Below are 27,477 nucleotides of genomic sequence, written 5' to 3' on the forward strand. Positions count from 1 at the left end.
AGAACTTGAGCTATTAGTAACACCTTTTTCTACATTAATATTAAATACAAAACTTGCTACTACCATTAACTCTGAATTAATTTATAATGTTAGAATAATTTTATTGTGCACCGAAATTCGAATCATACTTTTGGTTTAGAGGAAGAGAGTCAGGAATTGATTGAGAATTGCCAGACTGATTAGTAGCTGACATTTTATGGTTACTGAATTGCGGACCATTGCTCCCTAAATATTGATTAATACTAGATATACTAGAATTTTGTACAAATTGAGTGTAATTAGATTCTGTTCTTTCTACCATTGGAATTGCTTTAAAACTTAAGCTTCTCTGAGACTTCGTTGAGCTTGAATTGGTACCCATACTAATTCGCGAATTCATGCTATTAGAACTTATGCTCAAAGAATCATCTCTTGTCATAGGATTAAACATCATATTGGAATAAGGAGTAGGAAAATTTGTGTTATTGGTTTCATAAGGATAAACAGTTTTTGATTGGTTAGCCGTTTCAATATTGAAGTTAGATACAGGAGGTTGAATGTTATACCTATTGGAAAGTTGTGAGGTCATGGCAGAAGAACCAATCCGTTGTGATATGCTATTTGTAGCGCTCATCGAAGTACCGATTGTTCCAAGAAAAGAATTTTTAGTATTAAAAGATTGGCTTTGTGTCATGTATGCTAATGGTTGAGACGATGAAGGTACCATTGTCATGGACAATGGTGGCGGTAATATAATCTTGTCAGTCTTATTTGTAGTATTATCCTCGGCGACCTCAATAAAGTTTTTTTTGTCATTCGTATTTGATTCAGTCGGGTATGAAAAGCCTTTCTTTAGGACAATCTCTGGTGCACTCCAATTTTGAGTAATTGATCGCTGTAGAGTTTCCCATATACTGATCATAGCGTTTTTCATTTGTTGAGATATAAAAGTGCTAGATGTTATCAATCGGTTCATTAATATATTAAATTTCATGAACTTCATCGATGACAAAATAAAGCTGTGGTATTCAAAGGCAAAATCATTAGCACTATATTCAGTCATAGGCAAAATCGCATTAGGGACGAAATAGATTCTTGAAAAATCTTGAAATGCTATTAGATCCCTATCAGGCATAGCATTAGTCTGTATTGCATCCGACATTAGAGCGTAATTCCATATTGAATAGAACTCTTTCAATACTGGGTTATCCAAGGAATCTTTAAATTGTTTGCTCTCTGTAATTTTTGTAATTTCGATTCTAAATATATTAACTTGGAAAGATAAAACATCTACTAATAAAAACAAATTTCTTTCTGATAATCCTAACTTGTTTGGAGAAGTTAAAAGAGAAATGACAATGGTGGTAGGGATTAAAAACAAGTGACTCAATTTATCGACATGGAGAGTATCTGATCTCTCTAATTCCTCTAAATGTTCTTTACCCATAAGCCCATTAGCAATATCATCTTCTGATTCTTCTAAATTAGTTTCTGCGACGGCTGGTTCAGGCAATACCTTCTGGCTATTACTTTCAGCATAGTAGCTGTTGATAAATTCTAACCAACTTATCTCTAACAGTATCCAGAAACCATCGCTAATTGATTTTCTGTCCTTTATCGTGAAGAAATCATACATGGGATTCTCCATAAACAGATGGGAAAACGGGTTTAATGGAGTTGAGGAATTTGGATCGGAATTACTCTTATTGGCAATTTCATTTTGACTTTTAATGATTGTAATCAATGCTTTATGAAATTGATCTTTACTTTCAAAGCTGGGATTATTGAATAAATGTTCGAAATATAAGCAGTCGCAAATGGCTGTAACGAGATAATAATCACATGTTGTATACATTTGATAACTTACATCCTCGTAATTAATCTCTTGTATATATTCTAGTAGCGTCTTTGATTGGTTAGGAGGATTATACGTGAATATAGAGTTTAAAAAAACATCATAAAATAGTTTTATGTTGCTCAATTTTTCATTTTGATTACTTGTTGTTATGAAAGTCGAGTACCGTACAAATAATACCATTGAATGCAATGCCAACGCTTTCTCTTCAGTAGTGATACGTTGGTTTATGATATATGTAAACATGTTTGAATTTGAGAGGCCCTCAATACTTTTGTACTGCTGCAGATACAACTCTATTGCTCTATGTCCAATGAATATGTTATCCAAGTATGATGCACCGTTTATAAGGAATACCAGTACCGATAATGCCAAAAAATTAGTGATTAATTTTTTGAATGCAGGAGTATTTACATCTTCGAGTTGTTGGTCTTGGCTCAGATCTATTCTAAAACTGTCCATTACAGCAGTCCAGATTTCGTCGAAGTTTTCATCTGCAGATACTAAAGAACCTGTCACTATTAACACGAGTGTCATGTCTCTTGAGGAAATATTCAAGTCATTATACGGCAGCAGAGTATTTAAGAAGTCCATTCCAAGATCGTAGAAATTCGATAAGGTGTCTATCAATATTTGTAATTTGTTATTTTTTATCAGTATTATTTCTTTGCAGTTCAATGAGAACTGATTTTTTCTTGGATATTTTTTATAACTCCAACCTTTAGAGGCGTTGACACCTGCTCCGCTGAAGTTATTATTGTTGCCTGTATTTGGAGCCGGACTATCGTCCGACAGGCTGTAGGTTGGACTCATATTATTCGAATCTTCTATTTTTGCAGATATGCTCGAGTTTGCCTTTGCTGAACCTTTCTCAACGAACCTTATTTTCCCGCTGTAGGGTTGGTTGGGTGCCATAAAATCTGCACTTTTCAGTTTTTCTTCAATTGTCTTTGCTTTTGCTTTATAGAGTGTAGGCTTTGGCCATTTCGGTTTATTAATTGACATTCTTTTGGGACAGTTAACAATCTCTCATTCCCTTTATTCAAATATTCAGCCACGGAGGAAACAAAGAGGGATGTGTGATGTAAAAAAACAATGAATACTGCAACAGAATGGAATTGAGGAGCAGCAGAAATAGAAAGAAGGGCAAACGGGTTGAACAATGCTTGAATACACAGAACAGTTCCAGAAGCCATTGGGAATTGAAAAACAAAAACGTTATCCATCATGCCAATACACACACACATATATATATATTAATGAAAGAAAGAAAGAAAAAAACAGTTGTATATTTTCTGTGATAAAGCACCGTTCTCAGGGTACGTGCATACATGGCTATAGCACATGAACTGTCGAAAAGAAGATAATGACAACAAGAAGTTTCCGACGGCTGAGAACAAGATGAACCAGTTGGACAACCTTTCAGACATTTTTCAGTGTCTCTTGACGTGGTTTGCAGTATGTAATTTTTTGATAGAATATAGTTTAATTTAAACTTAAATTCATGCGAAGACATAGAAGAGGACAACAACAGCAAAACGAAAACACACAAAAAAAAGTTTCGAACAGGCATATGAAGAGTCAGATCGATCGATACCATCAATTGTTTCGAGAGGCCCAATGCTATGTGTCCTTTTCAGCAAAACAGAAGACAACAACCACTGCCACCTCCAAAAAGTGCTTCTGAACAGCTGTCCCGGTTATCTTGGCTTGCTGCCGTGCTAGGAAATGTGTTGTTGGTCCTGCTGAAGTCGAACTTTTCGAAAAGTTAAAAACACAAAAGCGCCCAACATTTCTTTTAATTTCGAGCTAATTTTAAAATTCTCGAAAGTCGTGCAGGGATTGGTGTCAGAAAACAGCGAAACCCGCCGAATAGTTGCTAATCATGGGATAAGAGTCGGGCGGCCAACGAAGAGACCGCTGAGAGAGACCCCGAGCTCTGTGCAGTGCTCCTGAGCAAGGGATAAGATGCCATTAATTGGTTTATCGAAGAACGGTCCGGAGCGGCCAGAACTTTTCCAATTCGCTACTTCGTAACATGCTGCTGATTAGAGAAAGACGAATTTCGCAAAAAAATAGGCGTGTCGGCCCTTCGTGTCCGGGGGTCTGCTGCGGGAGATGGGCGACGAGGGGCCGATGGCGATGGACACAAAGTGAATTCCCGGACCGAGAATTTCGTTGAACAAAAGTGAAGTTTCGAGGAGGGGCGTGCGGGCCAAGAGAAGGCCCCGCGCGTTTTTGTGTACCAACTGGGCAATGGGAACTTTTGCGCGCCGTGTGAGGGGACTGCTGGCCCCGTGCCACAGTTTTTGCTTGGCGGGTGCGCGAGGCCGGTCGTCAGCCACGATTTCCTGTGAAGAGGGGCGTTCTTTGCGGGTCGTCGCTGCCAGCCATCTAGGCACTGCGGCCTGCTGTCAGCAATCGGCGAACCATTACGCCATCAGCTTCGCAGACTGTCCGTGCCTAATCAGGAAAAGCCCGCGAAGCAGAGAAAATAGGCGTGAGGTATTATCGGAGCGGTTCTCTGCCCAACAGAAGGCCGTGCGCGCACTCGTCCTTCCCGATGCTTCTGTCAGGACATTGCTCATGGACGGTTCCAATCCACCAGTAATCGCCGCGCAGGGCCAGCATGGAACGCCTTTCCAGAGATTCTGAGAATGTTTTGTGACTGTGTGTTCGCAAGGGTGGGCGGCCGTCAGAGAACACCGCGACAGTGAGTGGGTTTAAAATGATAAGCGCTCTGTTTGTCAGATGCTGAAACGTTTGTATTATATATATATATGCTCTTACTAAACTCGGGTATACACACGCAAGGATTCATCGCGACAAGCATTAACACTCTCTTGGCCGAGTTTCAACCCGTAGCGTCAACGTCTTGACTTTCAAGAAGCATTCTGCGCGTCCGTTCCTCGAATCTTAAAATGCACCATCTAGTGCAACAGGTAAAAAGTGTCGTATGATCTTATGCATTGTCGCTTCTCTTTTAGAGGGCTGATTGAACATCTGAGATCCGATCTGATTCGGAGTGGCTGATTAACACATGAACCGCAAAATTCGTGTTCACGTTGCTTGTGGATTTCGTAATTGGGAGGTTCCACGCATATGTCTGTTTCGGGAAAACCCATTTACAGCACATGGAGCCAACATGGCTTCTGCCACTCTCGTAGCGAGGCCGATATCAACCCTTCTACTTTCTCACCGGATACAAACATACATATAGTTGTAAAGTTGTCGGTGCTAGTAATATCTCGGGGCTAATTCATGCGAGGGCACCATGTAAATTGCGTTCGATTCAGTAGTCGTAGACGCGTGTGCACTATTGCTTGTGTTATCCATCACTCTCGTTGTCGTTGTCGTTGGATGTACATTTCCATGGATCGCACCCGGCGTAGTGGTTATTGTAGTAATTGTCATGCTGCCTGTGCTTGCGTTTACCGTTGTCTCATTCATAGTCTGTTCATATGTCGGCACGGCACTTAGCGGAATAATCCGATTATTCTCACGAGTTTCCTCCTTCACAGTGCTTCTGGGTTCGTTGCTCGTTTCGTCATCCGGCGCAGCTGCATTTGTGTCCGCCGTTTGGGTTTCCAACACGCTTCCCATCCCAGTCGAAGTTGAAGTATTATAATGAATTAATTTATCTTTTGTTCTGTCGCGGTAATTTGGAGGTGCTGCGTTATCGACAAACAAGGGATTTGAATTGTTGACAGCTGCTGCCGTCATGCCACTTATATCATTAGCACTGCCATCATTGAATAAATTAACAAATTTCCCGGATCTGAAGTGGATATTTCCTTCAATCTTATCTAATATCACGTATCTACCTTTAATACCAAACTGTGGCGAAACATACAGCAGTACGGGAAGGTTTGCTTTTATTTCTAATGTCTTTTGCTCGCCGTTTTCGGCAATTCTTTTCATAAATATCTGGATGGTCAATTTGTGTCGTACTTGAACAAGTTCATTCACGATGTCGCAATCCTGGGTTAATTTTTTTAAATCGTCTGGTATTTTTATCATTGAATCTATTTCAACTTTCTCAATTAATGTCCCGGTTCTTTCATTGATGGTTACAAATCCATCGAAATCGGTCATAGACTGTTTAAAAGTATTTACACTGTCATCATAAAATGTATTACTGCAATCTTTCATCGAATAGAATTGAACAAGCGTAGCAGTGATCTTTTCAAGCTTATAATTCTTTTGGAAGGGGAATATCTTAATGCTGATCGGGGTATACCCGCCAATGGGAATGGCTCTACTCGGAATACTAACCTCATACTGTAATTTATTAGCCCATGTGTTTCCGACCTTCATTTCCTCTTGAATCGCAAGATTATCAAAACTCAACGTCCGAAATATCCTCATATATTTGAAACATTTGTAGGTATAAAAGGACATATTTGAGCTGGTTCCTGTCATTGCCAAACTTAAGTTCTCATTTAAATAATTATCGTTGTCATCTCGTATTATGGAAGTAAAACCCTTAGCTTTTCTGGCTCTTTCGATATGGGCTTCAAAGTTATATAATATACTAGCACTTTGTAGTCCTTCTATTGTTTCGGGTATTTCACGAGGAAGCATGACTTTAAAGGGAAGTTCATAGTTTCCCTTTTGCAATTGAAATTGAATCTGTGTAGAAGACGACATTGAATTCAACTCTTCCCGCATATGAGCGTATGGAGTTCCACTGGTACCACTGATAGGAAGTTCTAATACATTAGCTCCATAAAATGAACTCTTTTTAATTAATTTAGATAGACCAGAGGATAAATATTTACTTTTACTCGCTTGACTTCTATCATTATCAGATGATTCCAAATTTGGCGTACTATCTCTAGCATTGTCATTAGTGTATACATTTGGACTTGTTCTTGCCATACCATCAAAATTTGACGTCGAATTTCCAGGTTCCTCAGTATTATACATAGAGTTGTGTCTTGTGTCTGATCCTATTGTTATTGTCCCCTGGGGGGAAATCAATAAATTATCAAACGTAGCCTCAAATATCTTATCTTTCTCCTTTATTACAGAAGCTAATTTACCGGCATTTTTAAAACGACCATATTGCATAAATTCCAATTTAAAAACACCTGTAAATTTTAATGAAACCTTCTTGACTACAACATCATCATTCAAGGAAAACACCAACTTACCACTTAAAATATATGGATCTGTCTCTAATGGTGACCCTTGCAAAATAATGATATCTTTATATGGGGAATCTACCCGTATATCCAAATATACAACCGGCGACTTAGCTTTCTTGGCAGAATTGCTTGCACCAGTTAAATATGTTTTCGAAAACATTTTATTGGTAGTTGTTTTTTAAAGCTATTCGTAATACCTATTCTTTTCTTGAAAAGCTACAATAACAGCGAAATCTCCTTAATATAGAGAGTGATAGTAACTATTTAGATCCAACTGTAAAAGTCAAAGTGCTTACTTGTAATCCAACTAATACCGTCTTAAACTGTTGATTAAATTAACTTCTAAACATATATTATCAATTCTTTAAAGTGATAATTGATATTCTGTTTGATATTATTTTCCAATCGGCGATGACTGCCTTAAACGAATATTGAAATTTATGTTAAATAAATAAATGATTCTAACTAAAAAGGTCCTGTCAGTTAGTTAAAGATATATATATATATATATATATATATCTGAATCAATGTTTAATCTGGTTTATTATGTAATATCTAAAAGCTGACAATTTCACTCTCCCAGGAAACAATGGGTCATTTTGGTTTGTGTACACAACAATTTTAGTTAACCAAACTATTTCAGGTACTCAATAATGCAATATCTAGAGCTGCCGACTGAGGTTCTCTCTATTATCTGTGAAAACTTGGATATAAAGGACATACTGAAACTCAGGTTATGCAATAAGAAACTTAGCAACTTAATATTGTATTTAGAATTCTGGAAGGAGATATCTCGAAGAAACTGGACATGCCACATAGACGATGATTTGATATTACAAAGTCATATTAATTGTCATAGGGATGCAATTTTTGAAATAGGTACACAATGGTTTTATTTCTATAAAAGGTATTTTGTAATGGAGCATGACATTCTAAATAAGGTCAAAACAATTACAACTCATCTGAACTCAGCAACATCATACGTTGAAAAGTCTAAGCAAATTATCATGGAGAGTGATTACGATATTTATTTTGCATTAAGTAATATTATTAATACCAGTATTAACAGTTATAAGGAAAAGATTTATAATCAATCTTTTGAGATCACCTCTATATGCAAAAGATTAAATTTGACATTACTGACAAACTTGTTCATAGAAGAATTTTATCCCAAAATACTATTGTCTTCCGATATTTTTGACTTAGAATCAAATGTTTTATTGCCCCTATCTTTAATAGATCCAAGTTATCACTATTTGCATTGTTATAGAGCTATTTTCTATCGCTCCTTTGAGAAACATATTGTTAGCAAATTCACTACAATCGATGATTTTTTAGACCACTCTCTTGTACAGAGAGTATTGGAAATATCGACATATTTAAATAATAATTTAAAAGGAGTATACCAAAACAATGATAACTATACTTGCATAAACAATTATAGTTTGCTGCGTATATATTCCAAAGCCAATGCTGGAAGGCCAATTTTACGGTTAGTCATCTTACAGTATCTTTTAAACAAGTACCATGTAATATCGGTAATTTCCAACAATATTTTGACCATTAGAGGTAATGGCAAAGAACATGTTTGTTACATAATTATTGATAAAACTCTACGCTTTAAACTTGTGAATAAACAGAACATGTTATCCATTTTATTGGAAGCTTATGGTCGAACTGGATATCGAGAATCTAGAGAACTCTTTTTTAGAAAATTCTTCAACCCACTCCGTGGTAAAGATCTCTTAAACATGCTTCTTGAAGAAGTATGTGAAAACATAGCAATTGAAAACGACCCCATACCTGTTGAAGAAAGTACTATATGTCCCGAAAATATGAGATCAGATGTTTTTAAATACCTTGCTATAATTAATCATCTCTGGACTCCAACAAATAATGAACTTGATTCATTCGATTATGTTTTATACCCACAGCTATTTTCTTATAAAGGTATAGTTCGAGAAGAGAAAGTGGCCCTGTCATATTGGAACCTACCCATCCATAATAAGCTACAGTTGAATATGGAAAACATTGGGTATATTCAGCAATTTGACACACGCATGAAAGTAATAATATTCGAAAATACAGTACATAGAATACACATGGATAGTAACGGGACTATAACTAGAACAAGTAGAACCTATACTCAGGGTCAAAATTTATTGAGTGGTCCCAAGTTGGAGCAGTTTGTTTTCAATATCTCAGTATTACATTTTGGCAAATATTTCAAATCTTTTAATTGGAATGATAAAAGGTTTATAATGAATGAGAACTATCGATTATTATTAGAGAAACACATCAAGCATATAACTGAAATAAGCCAAAAATTGCATTGAAGAATATTTCATGATCATTTAAGTAAATATATACAAAGATGGCTTTAGATAATTATGAGAATATTAAGCTATAGCATGAAAGCATTCGACAAATCGATCTCTTTTCAAACAAATCGCAAAAAAGACATAATCATGCAATCATGTACCAGATACCATCGATTTTAAAACATCTGCGACCTCATTTCATATGCATTCATTTAATTACAATTAATAACACACTACATTTATATACCTGGCTGACCTTAAAATGTTTAAATTCTAAAAGTTTTCAAGGCCTAACTTTAACGTGTCGCCAAAAAATTAAATATACCTATAAATTTCAACACAATAAAATTCGTAAATGAACTATTTATGGAAGTGTAATATATTTCAGTAATCGTTATTTGTATATTTATTAAATCTACCAAGCTGAAAAAGGATTACTTTGTTTAGTAGTAGTTTATATATCCTGTATATTACCATCTACAACAGCAGTGATCGTGTTATTTAGATTTTCAGATCAAGGATATTATAAAGGGTTATAGAATATTTTTCCAATAATTATTCTTTTAAAGGTATTTTGTAAAGATAATTTTGCACCATTCCATATATGCATTTTATGCAATTTATAACTGATTGTGTTATTTAATTTATATTAAGAATAAAAAGAATTATAATATTGAACTCTATGGAAAACACTACATCTCAAGCACAACCAAATGGTGAGGAAATCGATAGAAGTATAAGTTCTAGTAGTATTGATAGTCTAGCATCTAGTACATTAAGTAAAACTAGCAACAATGATGTGTCTCCCACTAACAGTACGTCAAATAGTGCACCTAACAGTAAAAAACATGTTAGAATTCTTACCAACAAGGATTCTCTTTTAGATGATAAGGAGCAGGGTTTATACAAAACTACCAGTTTCTTAAAGAGGCCATTGAGTGATACGCCGGTTGGTAGTGTATGGAACTCTCCAGGAACTTCAAGGGAAGATACGCCCAATGTTTCAAGAGAAAGCAGTGCGATGAATCTGTTAAAACTAAATAAAATCAATTCAAATACAGAACCATCAATAAAGGCTCTTTTGAAATCTAATCTGATTACTGGTAACTTACATTTACAACATGGGTCAACTCCGAACAGATCTCCAAATAAAAATAACGAGAATAATATTCCTTCTGGAATGATATCACCATCTAGGTTCACACATCCAAAGAAAATTCCAACCACTTTAGATGTCCCAGGGTTAACCAAGTCCAAAACTTCACCAGATGGGACTATCTCCACCGAAGATGCGGGTTCTAAACTAATTATTATTATGGTTGGTTTACCAGCAACAGGTAAATCGTTTATTACCAACAAATTATCACGTTATTTGAATTATTTATTATACTATTGCAGAGCCTTTAATGTAGGTAACACAAGAAGACAATTTGCGAAAGAGCATGGTTTACAAGAACAAGATTCGACGTTTTTTGATCCTGATAATCAAAAATCAAAACAATTAAGGGAAAAATGGGCCATGGATACGTTACAGGAACTGTTGGATTATTTGTTAAATGGAAAGGGTTCCGTTGGTATTTTTGATGCAACTAATACTTCAAGAAAAAGAAGGAAACACGTCTTAAATACTATCAGAGAAAGATCAAAAGACATTCAAGTTTTATTTTTGGAAACAGTCTGTTCAGACAAATTTGTGGTAGAAAGAAATATCCAATTAAAATTATGCGGACCAGATTATAAGGGTAAAGACCCCACAACATCGTTAAGAGATTTTAAGGAAAGGTTGAGCAACTACACCAAGGCCTATGAGCCGATAGAGGACTCCGAGGATATTCCTTACATTAAAATGATTGATATTAGTAAGAAAGTTATATCTTACAAAATTCAGGGGTTTTTGGCTTCTCAAACAGTATATTATCTCTTAAACTTCTCTTTGGCATATAGACAGATATGGATATCAAGAAATGGTGAGAGTGAGTATAACGTTTCAGGTAGGATCGGTGGTGATTCACATTTGACTAAACGAGGAGAAAAATATGCGTTAGCATTAACAAAATTTATCAATGAACGCAGGGAGATATTTCATAATGCGGAAATTGAGAAACAATATAAAAATCCAAGGAGAGACGAGGACCATCAAGTTAATGAATTTTTTGTTTGGCACTCGCCACGTCGTAGATGTTGTGAAACTATTAAATACTTTGATGAAGCTGATTATCCTACCAAAGAAATGAAAATGCTAGAGGAACTGAATGCAGGTAATTGCGAAGGTATGACTTATGCAGAAATAAAAAGGAAATATCCAGAAGGTTATGCAGAACGTCAAAGAGATAAATTACGTTACAGATACCCAGGTATCGGTGGAGAATCTTATACGGATGTGATTAATCGTGTTAAGTCTGTAATTACTGAAATTGAAAGAATTGAAGATAATGTTTTAATAGTGACTCACCGTGTGATCGCTCGTGTCTTATTAGGATATTTCTTAAATCTAGGAACTGATACTATCGCTAACTTAGACATTCCTTTACACTGCGTGTATTGTTTGGACTTAAAGCCCTACGGAATTTCATGGACTTTATATGAATACAATGAGGAAAAAGATAGTTTTTACAAAGTCCCTGAATCTGTTCTGAACACCACTAAAGTCAGAGAAATTAGCCTCGTAAATAAAGAAAGAAGATACTCTGTAGTTCCAACCGCCCCAACTACAAAAAATAGATCTGTTTCGAACCCTGGTCCGAGAAGTCAGTTAGATGATTACAATAATGGAGTATCAGATGACTATGATGAAGTTTCTACACCTGTTGGCTCTGAAATCAATAATACAGACAGAGGGGGGAAACCCATTCGATCAAAATCCGTCAGGAAAGATATGAATCCAAGAGCAACATCCAATTCCAATACAGGTTATGTAAAAGCTGAAGATCGTAAAAAAGAAATTCAATTCGAAATTGCCGAATTAGAAAGAAGATTAAAAAATCTGAAGGAGCCTTCTCGAATTTCTGAGTATTGTGATGATCAGGCGATTAACCATGATAACGATAATGATAATGAAAACAATAGTTAAATTAATTTTCAAAAATGAAATAATTATTAAATAAAATATAAACAGTGTCAATAGTAGAGTAGATCCTGTCATATGAATGTGTAATGAAATATTTTTATTTGAACGTCAATGATTTTTTGTAGCTATATTTCAAATCAATCTAAGATACAAAAAGAAAGTTTGATATTTATTAAATTTATTTAAGTCTATATAACAATCTAATTCAATTCACCATAAATGATACCTACACCTTGAACCCATTGAGAAATTGTACCTTGCAGACCAAGGATATGGAATCCATCAGGTGGAGACAATAAGCCTAATCCACCACCAGTAGGATTACCTAACATTTCAGATTTACGGCCTTTGCTAGTTAAAATTTGAATTGCATCAATCCATTGACCTGATCTTACATTAAAACCTGTAATATGTTCATCCTCTTCTATTTCAAAATCGGTAAATTTAGCAGTTTCATTACCGAATGTAGCAACAGCTCCTTTTGAAAAGACTTGTAAACCATCTAAAGCATGTCCATGGAAAACTCTAACACAGTTCACTTTTCTTGAGTCAAATGCTATTATTCCAGTAGAATCTCCTGCTGTAGTACTACCAAATGTAATTGATTTAATGCCTTTAATTGATTCATCGAATCCATAATCGCCCATTGATATATACTCAACGTTCAATAAGGAGGCAAAATCTTCAATATATGCTTCCGGAGCGTTAATAGATAATATTTTAACACCAAAAGAATTACCAAATTTAGCTAATAAATGGTCAGGAATTTTCTTATGAAAATCTTCTAAAGTCAAAGTAATATTTTTCTGTGGGCCAGTGCCACCCAAAGACTTTGGTAAATATTCAAAATATCCATGAGCTAAGTCACCGCAAAATATTTCAATGGAATATACACCGGTATCAGACTTTATTTGACAGGTTTTCTCGCCTAATGGGAAAACAGATGCTCTTGGAGAAGTAAAAGAACCTATTTTACTAGGTCTGGAGAATGTCTCATCATAATAATCAGAAGGTAGTGTAAACGAAGGATGATATAAAAATCTTAATAAATCAAGTCTATGCCATCTACATTCGGTATCATCTGCAATAGGGGCAGCAACACCATAACTATTAGTTCTGGTTGAAAAGGCTTCTTTAGTCAAGAAAGATCTATTAAAGACAGGATAACCTCTTAACATAACACCGTATTCTTGATGTGGACACCCAAGTGAGTGGCCAATTTCATGCAAGAAAGCACCTAAAGTTACAGTTAAACATTCCCAATGAGAACCACATTCATCATTGTCATTTGCAACCTCTTCCTTAGATACAAGGGTACTGTCAGTGAAATATTCGACAATATCCTCCATAGTTGATGGCCACGAATATAAACCGTGGGAACCAAATATGGCTAGTTTGAACATATCATTACCACCACCCAGTGCAGCATGACCTGTGATGAATATTTTATCCCAATGAGCATCCATAAACATAACAGCAGCCTGAACTGGTTTTTCACTAGTTACGAATGGGCCACCATATTTAACCATAGCTTCCATTGCGAACTCATACAGAGCACCGGATCTCTTTGCTGATCTATTTTGTTGAGCAACATCGTGATCACGAATCTCACTTACAGTCCTGTCACTGTGTAAAATATGAACTTTGATTGTTGATCTCATTGCTTGCTGAGATTTAAACAAAGTATCCTTTGCAAATTCTTCTACAAATTGAAAGGTTCTGTTACCAAATCCATTACGTAACATTTGTTCATTGGTATATGCTTGCATTAATCTGCCACCTAGTTTCATTTTCTTAATGGCGAGCTCCAAACCATGGCCACCTTCTTTCTCTATCTGAGTCTTTGGAGAGTCATATACATATTCGGAATCTTTAGCAACTAGGAGACATAAATGAATCGGTTGATCGTTTAACATTGGTGTGTAATTAACCTTAATAATGCTTGTACTATTTCCTGTATCTGTACTTAAAGTGAATTTATTTTCACCTGGAGTTAATATGACAGTAGCTCTGAAGTGGTTTTCATTAATAGGGTACGACAGAGATGGCAATTGAGGGTGAAACACTTTAATAGATTTGCCATTTTCGTCATTATTTACTTTGCCATGAAGAATCAATGCTGGGGAGACAAGCTCATCTCCATCATTCAAATTAAATAGCTCAATGTTACCTGACATTGTAAATTCTGTTTCAGATATTAGCAACTAGAGTAGTAGTACAATGAAATTTTACTCTAAACAACAAAAACTTCTCAACGCTTGACAATAGCCTGATTCTATACCTGTAATTGTTACAATAGAAGTTAATAAACATGGTTGCAACTAATAAACTTTCATTTCTTAAACCTCATCTCTCACAACAGCGTTTTATGAAACCACGTATTAACTTCTGACGGTAAATTTCCAGTTTTAAGATCTGTATCTCGTGGGCGGACAGAGCGGAACAACGTCACAATATATTAAATCTTACACTCTAGCAGCTAATGACATGTACAAATATCGCTCATAAACATTAGCTTATATTCAACTATAAAACATTAAATATATTTTATTTAATTCTCTATTCTATATGCATTATAGATCTTTTTAAGCCAGCGTCAATCTTGAATGTTTTATGCACGATATTTAGATTTTGCAACTCGATTTGTTTTGTTAAATAGTTTTCAAATTCAACGATACTACCACCAACACCGAAATATATATCCTTTGCAGCCAGTAGACATGTAAGATTAATGGCATTTTGTTGGTAATACGTTTTTAAGTCTATAATTGTCTCTGCAACAATTGTCAAATTTTCGGGTTGATATATAGTTTCTGAAGTTAACATCATAATGTTTTTAGCATTAGGAGATATTACTGATTTAGTCAGCTCGTCGAAACGTCTACTCCATGTACCGGATATGATGTTCACAGTTATATTTCTATTTTTCAAATCAGAAAGGAATAGCGTTAATAGTTCTGGGGTTAGCATCAATTCATCATCTCTCACTGGCATATCAGGACTAGATTTAGTTTGCAAGTCATTCCACTGAACAGTATCTAAGACAGTTTTCGCCCACGTAATTATTAAGTTTGGGACTGTAACTAATCTCAATACAGACTTATTATAATCTGATAAAATTAGATTCAAACCTTTATCTTCATTCTCTTGTAAGTGATTTTTAAAAATATATTCAGTAGGCAACGATGTTCCACAACCTAGCTCTAATATTGTATCGTAATTCGATAGAGTGCAATACCTTGCCTTGAGATCAACCAATGCATCCACCAAATCAATAGAACATTCCCATGATTTCAATCCACCTTCATAAACATTCTTTCTAACATCTTCCGATGTGCCCCCTATCAGTATTTCTAGTTCCGTCTTGTCTGTAGCAGAATCATTTTCCAAATCTTCGCTCATTAACTGGTGTTTGATATCGAATAACTCTCTTCTGTATAGTGTTGTATTTGTCAATGGTGTTTGAAATTCTTCAAACGTTAATCTTACACCAGATAGCGATTCCAGAATCAATTGCAGATTTTCCAATGTTGGTTGAAAGGTTTCATCCGCAAGCAGACGAGGTTCATCTAGCGGATTAACAATTGTTGCATCAGTAACAATGTTGGTGACAGAGTTAGAACCGTCAAGTTCATCGTCTTCCAGATCATTTCCTGTGAACCCAAATGAGAACGACATCGGGTATATTTATTTAAGCAGTTGATTTTTAAGGTTTTTTCAACCAACTGCCTCCAATGCTGCAAATTCAATATGTAGAGGGACCTGATACGTGGTTTATAGCAACTAAACCGAGCATTCAAACCACTTAACTGGTCATTGATTGCGATGAGATGAGATGAGATATGGGCTTATACAGAAATTTTTCAGAAGCTGGGTAACTATACAACTACATAAAATTATAAACCGGGTAATTTGAGTTTTTCTATTAACACTGACAAGACGAAGCTTAAACTACTTTGATAGCTATGACATGTGGCAACCTCATTGATCATTAATCATTAATCGTTGACAGGTAGTCACCTTCTCACCGATAGATCAGGATCAAAAGTAATAATTCTTGTTTATTTTATTTTTATTGATATATGAATATAAAATATTAAATATATAATAAACTGCAGGACACAAGCGTTGCAATGAGACAGGAACAAAGTTGTCAAGTATCTAATAGTTCCGAGACCTCTCCCTGCAGTTTATATCATTTCTTTTCTGGTGGTCAATGAATGTTAATAGTAAAAAGTTGATAATCTAGTTGAAAACAAAAGAACCTCTCCGCTCAAGGAAATTGGACGGAGCAGTGCTTATTTCGATTGAACTTGATCGTGACCAGTCCAAGGGTTTGCATTGACGGATTGTAAGTATTCGTTTGATTTCAATTGCCATTCTTTGGTCATTGTCCTTGGGTCATCTCTTGCAAGTTCTCTTACACCTGCAAATACACCAAAAGAAATTAATAAACCGATGATAACACCTTTGGTTACGAAAACACCTTCACCCTTTGCTAGGACAGGTCTTCTTGGTCCCCATTCACCATAGGATATATACCACGCGGCTTTTTTCTCTTCTTCAGTTAATTGGGTCCAAGGTAATTTTTGTCTTGCAGCCAATTTTGAGACGATTGAATTTTGTTCTGAAGGGGGCATAGATTCCCATCTATTCTGTAGTTCAGCGATGGAAGCCTTCGAAAGTGCGTGAGACTGGATAAGTCTTCTTTGAGCGATGTGGGTGATGCTAGAGAAGGAAGAGCGTAACATAGTTCTCTGTTAACGAAATTTGAAAGATAGCAGCTGATTAGTTTTTTTGTTTATTGCAAGTAAAAAAAATTACCTGAAAGTCATATAATAACAGAGAAGTAAATAAATATCTATATATATGTAAATAACAAGGTCAAAGAAAACAGATGAATGCTAAGAACAGAACAATCGATAACAATGATTAAAATGTAAAAGTGTTCTATGGAGAAGTTGGTTATATACGTTTGGTTGATAATTATTTTTCATTTGAATCATATATTTATATAAATATATTATGCTGTCAGTTTGGAAATTGCGAAGTTTGCGAGGTTTGCGAGGTTGGCCGCTGCGGAGATCTGTTGCTGGATAACTGTCTCGAGAGAGATTGGCGCAGCCAGGGAGACAGCAGTTGCGGGAAGGAAACAGGGAACAAACCCGCGTGAGACAGAGACAACGCAGCACAGGCCACTTGGTCAACAGTGTGTGCGTCGCCGTCTGGCCAAGTTGTTCGTTTTGTACAGATGATGCAGTGCAAGTGGCCAAAACCAGACATGTCTACGATATGTTTCGTGGAAATGCAGAGCAACCTGCGCACCATACACATACACTCAAACAGCGGTTGTCGCGCTGCGTTGTTCTCTGGCCACCCGCACCGCTTCTGTGCCATTCACGTCGCGCAGATACAATGCAGCAGCAACTGTCGCTGCTGCCTCCTGCCAGAACAGACCGCAGAAACCCTACAGACAACAACAAAAAAGCAGCAGAGGAACAACGCGGAAGCAGCACCGAAAAAGCGCAACAGCGCAGAAGCGCAGAAGCACAGCGCGCGGTCCAATCGGATATTACTTTCGACCAATCAGATCCCGTTGCTTGGGCCAGCGTGGTCCCCTCGTTACGGCGCGGAGAACGGACGCAGCAACAACCATCGCCGCCTTTAAAGCGTCTGGCTTCCGGGTGGTTGCTTGGTTACTTGGTGGCCAGTCTATCATGCTGTACGAGCAGTCATTAAAGTCACTAACGTCACAATGTTGCAATGTCGCAATGTCCGTGAGCTTGCTATGACAGGTGCTCACCATAGTGGTCTGGCGACTGTTAATTGAGAGACTAGGCTAGCCACGTCGTTTCTGTTCTGGAACTTGGTTGGCATCTCGTCGATGTTAAGTTGCAATGGTGCATGCTTATGGGTGGCTTCTCTAACAGCACTGTCATCTGCAATTTTCTCCTTTGTTGTGATGAAAGGTCCTGTAAGTTCGATTTCGATCATACTATCTTCCAATGTCTCAGTCAACGTCTTGCCATTTTCGCTTTCATACTTTCCTTCGTATTTCTGGAAATCTATCTCTTCCCAACGGATCCATCTCAATGGTAACAATGAGAACTTTATAAATTCTTTCTTTTCAAATACAATCCTTGAATTCAAACTAATTGATCCAAGGTCAATTTTCTTACGGTTATTGTTACCTCCAAATAAAAACAAGAAGCTAAAGATATTCCATACTTGCAACTTCTTATTAGAATTAGTAATATCAATGGAAGTACTGGATTGGTTAATATCTGACTCCACATCACCAAATACTTTGTCTTGGAGAACTAGTAGCATTTGTAAATTTAAAACATATTTAAGCCCATCATCTACATTAGTAATATAATATATTGGCAGACAGTTTGCTAGTTTCGATATACTTAAGATACCATCACTTTGAAAATTGATTAGTTTCAATCCAATCGGATAGAGAGCTCTGACTTGGCGTCTATGGTTGATTTCTATTTCTTCTTGTTTCTTAATTAGTTCTCGTTCTTTCTGCAGTTCGAGTTCTTTTATTCTCTTATCTTCTTCCAATTTATGTTTCTCTTTCTCTGCCTCCCTTTTCAGTTCATCCTCGGCAAGTTTTTGTAATAACTCTTGTTCTCTCTTTTTCTTTTGTTGTAACATTTTCACTCTATACTCCTCTTCCTCTCTCTTTAATTTTTCAGCCCTAGCTTCTTCTTCCTCTTTTTGCTTCTTCATTCTAATTTCTTCCTCCGCTTTCCTGATTCTTTCCTCTTTCTCCTCTTGTTCTTTCCTCTTTTGCTTCTCCTCTGCTTCTATTTCTCTCCTTTTTCTATCCTCTTCCTCCTCCTCCTCTTTCCTCTTTCTGGCAAGTCGTTCTTCCTCTACTCTCAATTTCTCTAGCCTTAGTTCCTCTTCTTCTTGTCTCTTTCTTTCTGCTTTTTCTTCTAGCAATTGTTCTTCGGTTTTGGGTACTTCTATCTTCGCTATTTTTTTATTACGATTGGATTCATCTTGATCACTTTCACTAAACTCAACATCAGATCTCTGATGTTTTCCTCTTGTAGAGTTATCAACCTTGGTATCGTCGCCTTTGTCAACGATATATTTAACAACATCGGGTTTCAGCTGGCCTGAGTTAAACATCTCAAGCTCCTCAGAAGAACCAACCAATTTCAATTCATTTGTGTCTGGTGTCCCATGTATATTATTAATGGCATAATAAAATGCAGTTTTTCCTTTCTTGTCCTTTTTAGTCTTATCCGCTCCTGCCTCTAGAAGAAGTTTAACGATGTTTATATGACCTCTGCCAACAGCAGCCATTAATGGAGTGGTACCATCTGGTAAACTAGAATTTACATGTGCACCAAATGCTAAATATAAACTAGTGATGTCTTCGTGGCCATACCGTATGGATTCAATAAATGATTTAAAATCCACTCTGCCACCGTTTTCAAGAAATAAACCTACATAGGTTAAATTACCGTTTCTTGAGGCCTTTAGAAGTTTTTCTCTGCCACTTTTAGAGGTGATATTTGTCCAATGAAATTCATCTTCCATTATATTTTCGTCATTGTTCTTCTCGTTATTTTTTACATGATCTGGTTCAGGAGTAGCAGTCATGGATCCCTTCTTCCTATCCCACTTATCACTTGCTTCCATTAGACATGCTTTTATTTGCATTATATCATTTATAACATCACTGCTGTAGTCCTCTTCCTCTTCAATGGATTGATATGCATTTAATCCTTTCGCATTTACAACTGTTGGATCGGCTCCTTTCTCTAACAAAAATTTAACTACATCCAGATGCCCATTTGCAGCTGCATCAATTAATGGTGTATCTCTGAACATCTCATAAGAGATTAAATTCACATTAGCACCATATTTGACAAGAAGTTTCACACAGTCTATGTACCCGTTCAGGGCAGCCTCATGAAGTGAAGAGTTACCTGCATTATCTTGATCATTTACATCAATTTCACCTTCCTCTAATAATCTTTTAACTATTTCAAACTTCCCCTTATCACATGCTATTTGTAATTTCGATCTTCCACCAGCATCTCGATAAATGCTTTTTTTTGGTTTTCTAACTTTTAATGAAGGTGTCGAGGAAGAAGACACTTCTGCTTTTGTTCTAATGAATTTTTGTTCACGTTTCAATTTAGAAGGTGAGGAATGAATCATGCGAATTCCATCCTTTGCTGTAAACGATTCATCTGCAAATACACTGCTAGATAATACATTGTATTTATTATCTTCGATATCAGATAAATCTGAGTCAGTGTTCTCATTTGACTTCTTACGAGAATTGGATTTTCTATTAGATACTTGATCTGATCTTACCAGTCTTGTTAATTTTGCTTTCGGAAGGGGCTCTGGTTCAGTTGGTGCATCACTTAGTATTTCATCATCAGAAACAACAAAATCATCTAAATCATTATTATCCCCATCGTCATTATCACTGTCAGAAAATGAGTTCTTTTTCGGTTCCACTAATATATTCTTTAAGTCTACCCTGAGAATTGATCCAAGATTAACATTGGTAGAAGTGTCGTTTTCATTTATGCTACTATAATGATTTATATCAGTTAAATCGGAAGTTATATTATCTTTGTTAATGTTTACAGGTGACTCTTCTTTATCTTCTGTCTTGATGTCATTATGTAAGTTCTCTTTGGTTATATTGGCATTTAATTTTTCGTCACTGGTAGCTTCTTGTGTGTATATTTTGTGTTCTTGTTTATCATATTCCCTAGATTCTTTTTCCAGTGGTTCATTCTTCAAATCTTCCTTTTCCAGTCTTTCTTTCTCTAATTTTTCCTTCTCCAATCTCTCCTTCTCTAATCTCTCTCTTTCTAATTTCTCTCTTTCTAATCGTTGTTGCTCCTTTTCCATACGAACCTGATCCTCTTCTTCCTTTATCTTCTGATCAATGGCAATTTGCTCCAACTCTTGACGTCTACTGCTCATGTTAGAAAGGTAACTGCTAAGTGACCTTTTCTTGACAGGTGGTTCATTTCCATTGTCACTCATATTTTCATTTATCGAAGCTCAGAACAGTTACTTGTAACCTAAAGCGGTCTCAATAATATATCCTAGTAATTATAATATTTGTAGTTTTAAAATATATCAATAGTACTACTAAGTACGATACAAACTATCGTGTTTATCGACTTGTGCTGTTTTAAAATATTTAATATTTGAATATTTTTCAATTTTAAGAATTGGCAAAGGCTTCAAAATATGAAAATAACATTCAAATGGCTATAAAAGAAGATATATAATATAAGTAAGAAGAATTTCCCTTTATTCGAAAAAAACTTATACGCTGTATATAATATGTAAAGTATTTATATTTATGAGATATTACAGCTATGTTTCAATTTCATGACGGTATTATTGATGAATATCTATGCTGTTACATGTAAGATGGGGAACATTGAATTAAATATAGTGATAAGGATGAAATTATGAATTCTCAAATTTTTAAGTATTGAGAAGTTCAGGATGTGTTTGTATTAATGAAATATCGTTAGTTGTATTTTGACGGTGGTCAATTTCATCTTGTTCTTGTGGTTGTTTTATATCGTTTGATGATGATTTCTCGTTTTTTAAAAAGTCATTCCATTCCATTAGTTGAAAAATTAAACTCATGTTAGGACTTATTAACGTTACGATATTTTTTAATTTATCATATGCATCATTCAATGATAACTTACTATACCTCATTATATATGCTACGATCAATGACGCTGATCTTGATATACCACATTGACAATGTATAAGTATTTTTTTCTTGGCTATTACACCAGAATGCATGATATCGGTGACATGCTTTAATTCTAAGAATATTTTTGAGTTGTGTGTCCATGGAATATGATAATAATCAAGTTTTAAGTTATTTGGTATTAATGGGCCGAGATTTGGTATCTCTTTGGCCACGTTTATTACAATGTCAAAATCACATATTTCAGTTAGTGAAGGTTCTGAATACAAGTAAATATACGGTTCAATGACTAGCATTGGGCCATGTGGGTATGCAAATTCTTCGTGGACTTCTTTTGAGTATCCAGTATTATCTATATTGTTCAAAGCAGTAATGGGTAAAAATTGTTTATCGAACGGTAAAAAGTGACTTTCAGTTTCGGATTGTGGTAATGATGAAGTTGGGGTCAACGTTTGTAATCTCATATTACTATATGTGTTGATAAATTCTGTTCCATCCTTGTTGATAGTATTTACATTTGTAGTATTTATGGATACTGGTAACGTCTGGTTCCTCTTTATATCACGCATCTTAGATGCAATTGAAGGTTCAACGGGACTAGAATTAGTGGATTTAGATTTTTTAATAATAACATTAGGTAATTTCTTCTTTGGCAGTGTGTAGATGTGTGTATCGGAATTATGTGATTTTAAATCACTTAACGATGGTGCATTGTCCAATTTATCGTATGTAAGATTATCTTTGAGTTTGTCATTATTGTTAAGCTTCAAAGATAATTTCTTCGTATTTCTATTCGAACATATTTTTGTTTTGCAACTTATATCGATACTCGACATTTTTGAAATAGTGTTATCAATAGCAACCAAATTGTTAGCATAATCCATGCCATAATCTCTAACATTCATTTCACAAAGAGCAATAATTTAAAGTGAATTATAGGAATATGATAGGGAAACAAAAGTTTCACTCTTAAACTATTGGATGAATATGTTTTTCGTTCTTTTTTGAAGGTATTGGCAAGAGTTTCCACAAATATGTCTCAGTACCAATAAATGATTGTAGTTTAAAATTGCAATATAGCACAGCGAATGCGTATCCACACACACGCATATATAAATATATATATATATATTTATATATGTACTTGACCTGAGCAGAAAGAACACTTTGCAGGTATATGAACACCTTAACCCCTAAAGACTTAAAGACAAGTTTATATATAACTGGTTTAAGAATTTATAAGTTGTTATTTTAGGTAACAAAATCATCAACTTCGATACTTGCGATCTTCGAAAAGTTCCTCTTCCAGTACGGACAATTTGTAAGGACAAGCTGAAGGCGAACAATGGGAAGACGATGCCAAGACTCTCAATGCTATACGCAATACATAGCTCCTCAACTGACTGGATATATGAATATATACAAGTGTCTGTCTGCATATGAGTTCAGTTAAGCCTGACGTGACACAATCCAGTTCTTCTAAAAAAGTCAGGATATGTCAAAGGGTTAAAATGAATTGGAAACTGGAGTTTTGTCTTGAAAAGTGGAACTGTCCTAGTTTTTTAGTAAGCTCATCTCTGTTTAGTGTCATGAATTCTCTGTGTTCGGATCTTGGATACAGATCTTTTTATGCCTTAAGTTGACTAGCTATTTTGTATACGAATTGCTATTTAATACACTCTTTGTCTTGGTCGGATTAGCGATTAATAAACTGATGATCGTAACTCCTGTACCTGCTTCCTGCATCCAAATCTAAGATAGAAAAACACCTAAGATTATAATAAATATTTAGATTTTTAAGATAAATTTAGAGTCCTTTGTAATGGGACAAATACATCTATGTTTGTTTCTATGTATATGTATATATAATTATGCAAAGTCGAGATCGAAGTTTATAATAATGATAGATAATCATCGCCTTTGTCTTTATCATCAGGATGAACTTCGATGCTCTGTTGTATTGAGACAGATCTCTCAGTATTGAAAAATGGCACTCTATATTTCAAACTCCCTTTGATTAATAGTTCGTAATCATGTTTTATCAGCTGTTTCCATTTTTCGACATCACTCTCGATGTTGATGGCATTGTCTCCATTGGGATCCGAAGCAACCTTATTTTTGCCTGGATTTAATAATTTCACGCTTGAAGATGAAACATCATATCTTCTTCTGAAGAATTCACCTCTAAATTCTAATGGCGACTCAAGTGAGCTTATTGTTCCTAATAATACCGTTTCCAACACTTTATTTTTTCTCTTAAAATTATAGTCATTTTCGGTCACATATATACTTTTAGCAAATATATCAATATCAGCATCTTGAACATTGATGGTAAAAAATCCAGGGTTGTATGCTCCACAAGTTAAATCAAATAGCAAAATGCTGGTACTACTAATAATATTGTCGATAAATACAACGTTCAATCCTTGTAACTCTTTATTTGTTGCCAGCAAAAATCCTAAGATAAAACCAATCGTTACTAAGAATACCACAGATAATGAGAAATAAACACAATATTTGATCTTTGACCATGATGATTTTTTAGTAACAAAATTATGTGGTGAGTTATTGCTTTCATCTCCGTAATAAAATTGATTATTTCTTAAAGGAGTTTGTTCATTGATATCATCGTCTCCGACAAATTGGTTTTCGTTATAATTTTGAAACCCTTTATTATTTGCAAACTGAGATGAATAACTTTCATGGCGATTAGTATTGCCCGTGTATAAGCTATAATCTTGGTAATTAGAACCATGTTCTGGGCGCCGTTTCCCATATCTATTATCACTTTCATAGTATGGATATGTATCATACAACCTGGGATCAACGTCAGCACCATCTGATTCAATTAGTTCATCGTTATCTTCATAGTCGGATATTTGAGGTCGGGTCCCCAAATCACCTCCATGATTATAGAAAAACATCGACCGGTCATCATCCTCATCATCTTCAAGTACATGAGTATTATTTTCATGCATATTATCATCATTTCTATTTGACATATTTGGATGATCTTCTGTATTATGATATGCATTTTGTTTATTTTTATTTTCACTTGTTGACTCGGTGTTAACGATGGAATTAGAATGTTGTGGGTTGACTGATTTTTTGGTATTATTACTTTCATCGTTTATATCGCTATCTTCTTCCTGAATAGTGTTGTTAGTAAAATTAGTATTGAAGCCATTATTATGTGAATTGTTTTGTACATTATCATGATAGTCAAGAAAGTGATCATTCCTCACAACACTATTGCTTAAAGTAGTTGATGGTTGTATTTCCTTTGGCTCCTCCATAAAATCTTCTAAGTTTACATTATCTGGTATACTTGAATATTTCCGCAGTGGGGCGCCATTAGTGTCAAAAATTCGCGATGCAGTCGTCCTTAATTTCCTTTTATTTTCATGATTATTTGAATTATTTGGTGCTCTCTGCCTATAGCCTGAGTTCTGTCTCATGGCCTGATTGTTATGGGATACATTCCTCGATGGACCATTATTTTTATTCAACATTCCAGAGTTACGTAGTCTAACTTGTGGGTTTACCCCATTTGTATTAACATGCATTTTATGAGTTGGTGAGTGAATCAGGTTGCCATTACTAGTCGCCATATGTATTCCATGCGATGGTGATTGGGTAATTGAAGAAGTAGATCTCATAGAATTAGAAGACCTTAAGCTTGATAGATCGTCTGGTACCAACTGAAATGTTCTGCTGGTCGGACTTATATTCGAATTAGCGTAATTTAGCATGTTATTTGGATTAGAAGTCGGTACATTTGTATGCACATTTGAAACTGACATTTTATTACCCAAGGGAGCTGCGCCCATACTGGTATGTCTTTGATTTTTAATTTTGTTCAAGAATTTCTTATTCGTATTCAATAATGGAACACTCATCTTAGGAGCAATCCCGTAAGTTTTATTTGTGTTGCTGTTTAGTTGTACATTGCCATTTTTAAATACCTGTTGATCATTTCCTTCTATAGCACTTTCAATGGTGTTGATAGCTGCTACGTGTCTGCTTGAATTTGCGGCCGATTCGTATACAAAAGTCTCTTCTGAATCACTAGCCTCTCTCTCACCAACGGCAGATGCTAACCTAGCTGCAAAGAAGTCGGTTTTTGTAGGATGTACTAAAACTTCATTGTCGTTACCATCACTATGCTGTATATTGTCATCACTGTTTTTAAGAGTAGCAATATTAGTTGCTAATGCATCTGTACTTTTATTTTTCCCTTGAAGTTGCTTTACATTTATAGTATCGTTATTTGGCTTACTGTTATTAATAAAGCTATTATGATTACTGTTCCCATTGTTGTTACCATTATTACTGTTATTATTATTATTGTTGTTGTTGTTGTTAATGCTGTTGTTGTTATTGTTGATACTGTTACTTTTTAGTTCTTTGTAGTTATTATAGCCATTGTTTTTTATATTATTTTCTGCTATTATTTTTCTTCCACATGCATTATGGAATTCTGAGTTAGTTTTTTCATTAATTTTGGTCGTCCATCTTCTAGTAAAATTTCTCTTAGAGTTTAAAAGTTGCATGGAAGGCCTCTCTATGATTTTTGCGGGTCTCAAATCTGTAGCTTTCTGAGATTTATTATGTTGATTTCCAGAAAACAAAGTACTTTCCACATTTGAAGTTAAACTAATTGGAGTTGTTATAGTCGGTACTTTCCCAGTATAGTCAGTTTTTGATGGTAATGACAAAGATGTAAAATTATTGTTTTCGTGATCAGGAACGTTATTATAGCCTTCATTATGTATCATATGCTGTAAACTGTCCTTTATCATATCTTGAGTAACTCTATTATTAAGATCATTTTGATCCAAATTGGAATTTGTAATTACAGACGCTGATGGTATTCTTGAAGAACCATCCTCTATTTGTGTATTATCCATAGTATTAGTAATTTTTTTATCATTTAAAGGTTGTTTCTGTATTGATTTCAATGCTGCGTCTGATACATCAGTTCCTTGTGGATACGTATGCTCTTTAATATGAGAATTTCTTACAGATTGTTTCTGGTCAATCTCTCTAGATTGACTTGAAGCATTATCCATTTTCAATGGAATTGGATTTTGCGATTCATACTTGGGACTATTGATTAATTGTGGTTTATTATTGTCTTGATTGATCGCGGCAGTAGTGCCAGCAGGTATGGTTGTGGGCATGATATTAACTGCCGGAGTATCCACCATTTCAGTTTCAACTAGAAATTTATGATGATCTCCATTCATTTTGCGTATTTAAATCTGTAACCGTAATCTATTCAGTAAAAACAATTGTGTTTCATTAAAATTTGAACTTAAATAAAATAATATTGGAGAATGGTATTAGTAATGTGTACAAATAGCAGCTAATTA

General features: G+C 35.3%; 10 protein-coding genes across 10 annotated transcripts; 2 read left to right on the forward strand and 8 right to left on the reverse strand.

Moving 5' to 3' along the window:
• Positions 1-100: 100 nt before the first annotated feature.
• On the reverse strand, positions 101-2,839 carry TPHA0F01150 (uncharacterized protein; the record flags this gene model as incomplete). Its single annotated transcript, XM_003685986.1, has 1 exon — positions 101-2,839. The coding sequence occupies one exon, from the start codon at positions 2,837-2,839 to the stop codon at positions 101-103; it is 2,739 nt and encodes a 912-aa protein (XP_003686034.1).
• A 2,232-nt stretch (positions 2,840-5,071) lies between these two features.
• On the reverse strand, positions 5,072-7,144 carry ART5 (Art5p; the record flags this gene model as incomplete). Its single annotated transcript, XM_003685987.1, has 1 exon — positions 5,072-7,144. One exon carries the CDS (start codon positions 7,142-7,144, stop codon positions 5,072-5,074), a length of 2,073 nt encoding a protein of 690 aa, XP_003686035.1.
• Positions 7,145-7,637: 493 nt separating this feature from the next.
• Positions 7,638-9,320, forward strand: MDM30 (SCF ubiquitin ligase complex subunit MDM30; the record flags this gene model as incomplete). The annotated part of the gene is made up of 1 exon (XM_003685988.1): positions 7,638-9,320. The coding sequence occupies one exon, from the start codon at positions 7,638-7,640 to the stop codon at positions 9,318-9,320; it is 1,683 nt and encodes a 560-aa protein (XP_003686036.1).
• Positions 9,321-9,987: 667 nt separating this feature from the next.
• Positions 9,988-12,375, forward strand: PFK26 (6-phosphofructo-2-kinase; the record flags this gene model as incomplete). Its single annotated transcript, XM_003685989.1, has 1 exon — positions 9,988-12,375. The coding sequence occupies one exon, from the start codon at positions 9,988-9,990 to the stop codon at positions 12,373-12,375; it is 2,388 nt and encodes a 795-aa protein (XP_003686037.1).
• A 197-nt stretch (positions 12,376-12,572) lies between these two features.
• On the reverse strand, positions 12,573-14,549 carry TPHA0F01190 (zinc metalloproteinase family protein; the record flags this gene model as incomplete). Its single annotated transcript, XM_003685990.1, has 1 exon — positions 12,573-14,549. The coding sequence occupies one exon, from the start codon at positions 14,547-14,549 to the stop codon at positions 12,573-12,575; it is 1,977 nt and encodes a 658-aa protein (XP_003686038.1).
• A 382-nt stretch (positions 14,550-14,931) lies between these two features.
• On the reverse strand, positions 14,932-16,050 carry HPM1 (protein-histidine N-methyltransferase; the record flags this gene model as incomplete). The annotated part of the gene is made up of 1 exon (XM_003685991.1): positions 14,932-16,050. One exon carries the CDS (start codon positions 16,048-16,050, stop codon positions 14,932-14,934), a length of 1,119 nt encoding a protein of 372 aa, XP_003686039.1.
• Positions 16,051-16,670: 620 nt separating this feature from the next.
• On the reverse strand, positions 16,671-17,123 carry COX5B (cytochrome c oxidase subunit Vb; the record flags this gene model as incomplete). The annotated part of the gene is made up of 1 exon (XM_003685992.1): positions 16,671-17,123. One exon carries the CDS (start codon positions 17,121-17,123, stop codon positions 16,671-16,673), a length of 453 nt encoding a protein of 150 aa, XP_003686040.1.
• A 1,048-nt stretch (positions 17,124-18,171) lies between these two features.
• HOS4 (Hos4p) lies at positions 18,172-21,408 on the reverse strand (the record flags this gene model as incomplete). Its single annotated transcript, XM_003685993.1, has 1 exon — positions 18,172-21,408. The coding sequence occupies one exon, from the start codon at positions 21,406-21,408 to the stop codon at positions 18,172-18,174; it is 3,237 nt and encodes a 1,078-aa protein (XP_003686041.1).
• Positions 21,409-21,861: 453 nt separating this feature from the next.
• Positions 21,862-23,007, reverse strand: SDP1 (mitogen-activated protein kinase tyrosine protein phosphatase SDP1; the record flags this gene model as incomplete). Its single annotated transcript, XM_003685994.1, has 1 exon — positions 21,862-23,007. One exon carries the CDS (start codon positions 23,005-23,007, stop codon positions 21,862-21,864), a length of 1,146 nt encoding a protein of 381 aa, XP_003686042.1.
• Positions 23,008-23,994: 987 nt separating this feature from the next.
• Positions 23,995-27,351, reverse strand: VAC7 (Vac7p; the record flags this gene model as incomplete). The annotated part of the gene is made up of 1 exon (XM_003685995.1): positions 23,995-27,351. The coding sequence occupies one exon, from the start codon at positions 27,349-27,351 to the stop codon at positions 23,995-23,997; it is 3,357 nt and encodes a 1,118-aa protein (XP_003686043.1).
• Positions 27,352-27,477: the final 126 nt, after the last annotated feature.

This window comes from Tetrapisispora phaffii, chromosome 6, assembly GCF_000236905.1.
Source record: "Tetrapisispora phaffii CBS 4417 chromosome 6, complete genome".
In the NCBI taxonomy this organism is placed as follows: Eukaryota; Fungi; Ascomycota; class Saccharomycetes; order Saccharomycetales; family Saccharomycetaceae; genus Tetrapisispora; species Tetrapisispora phaffii.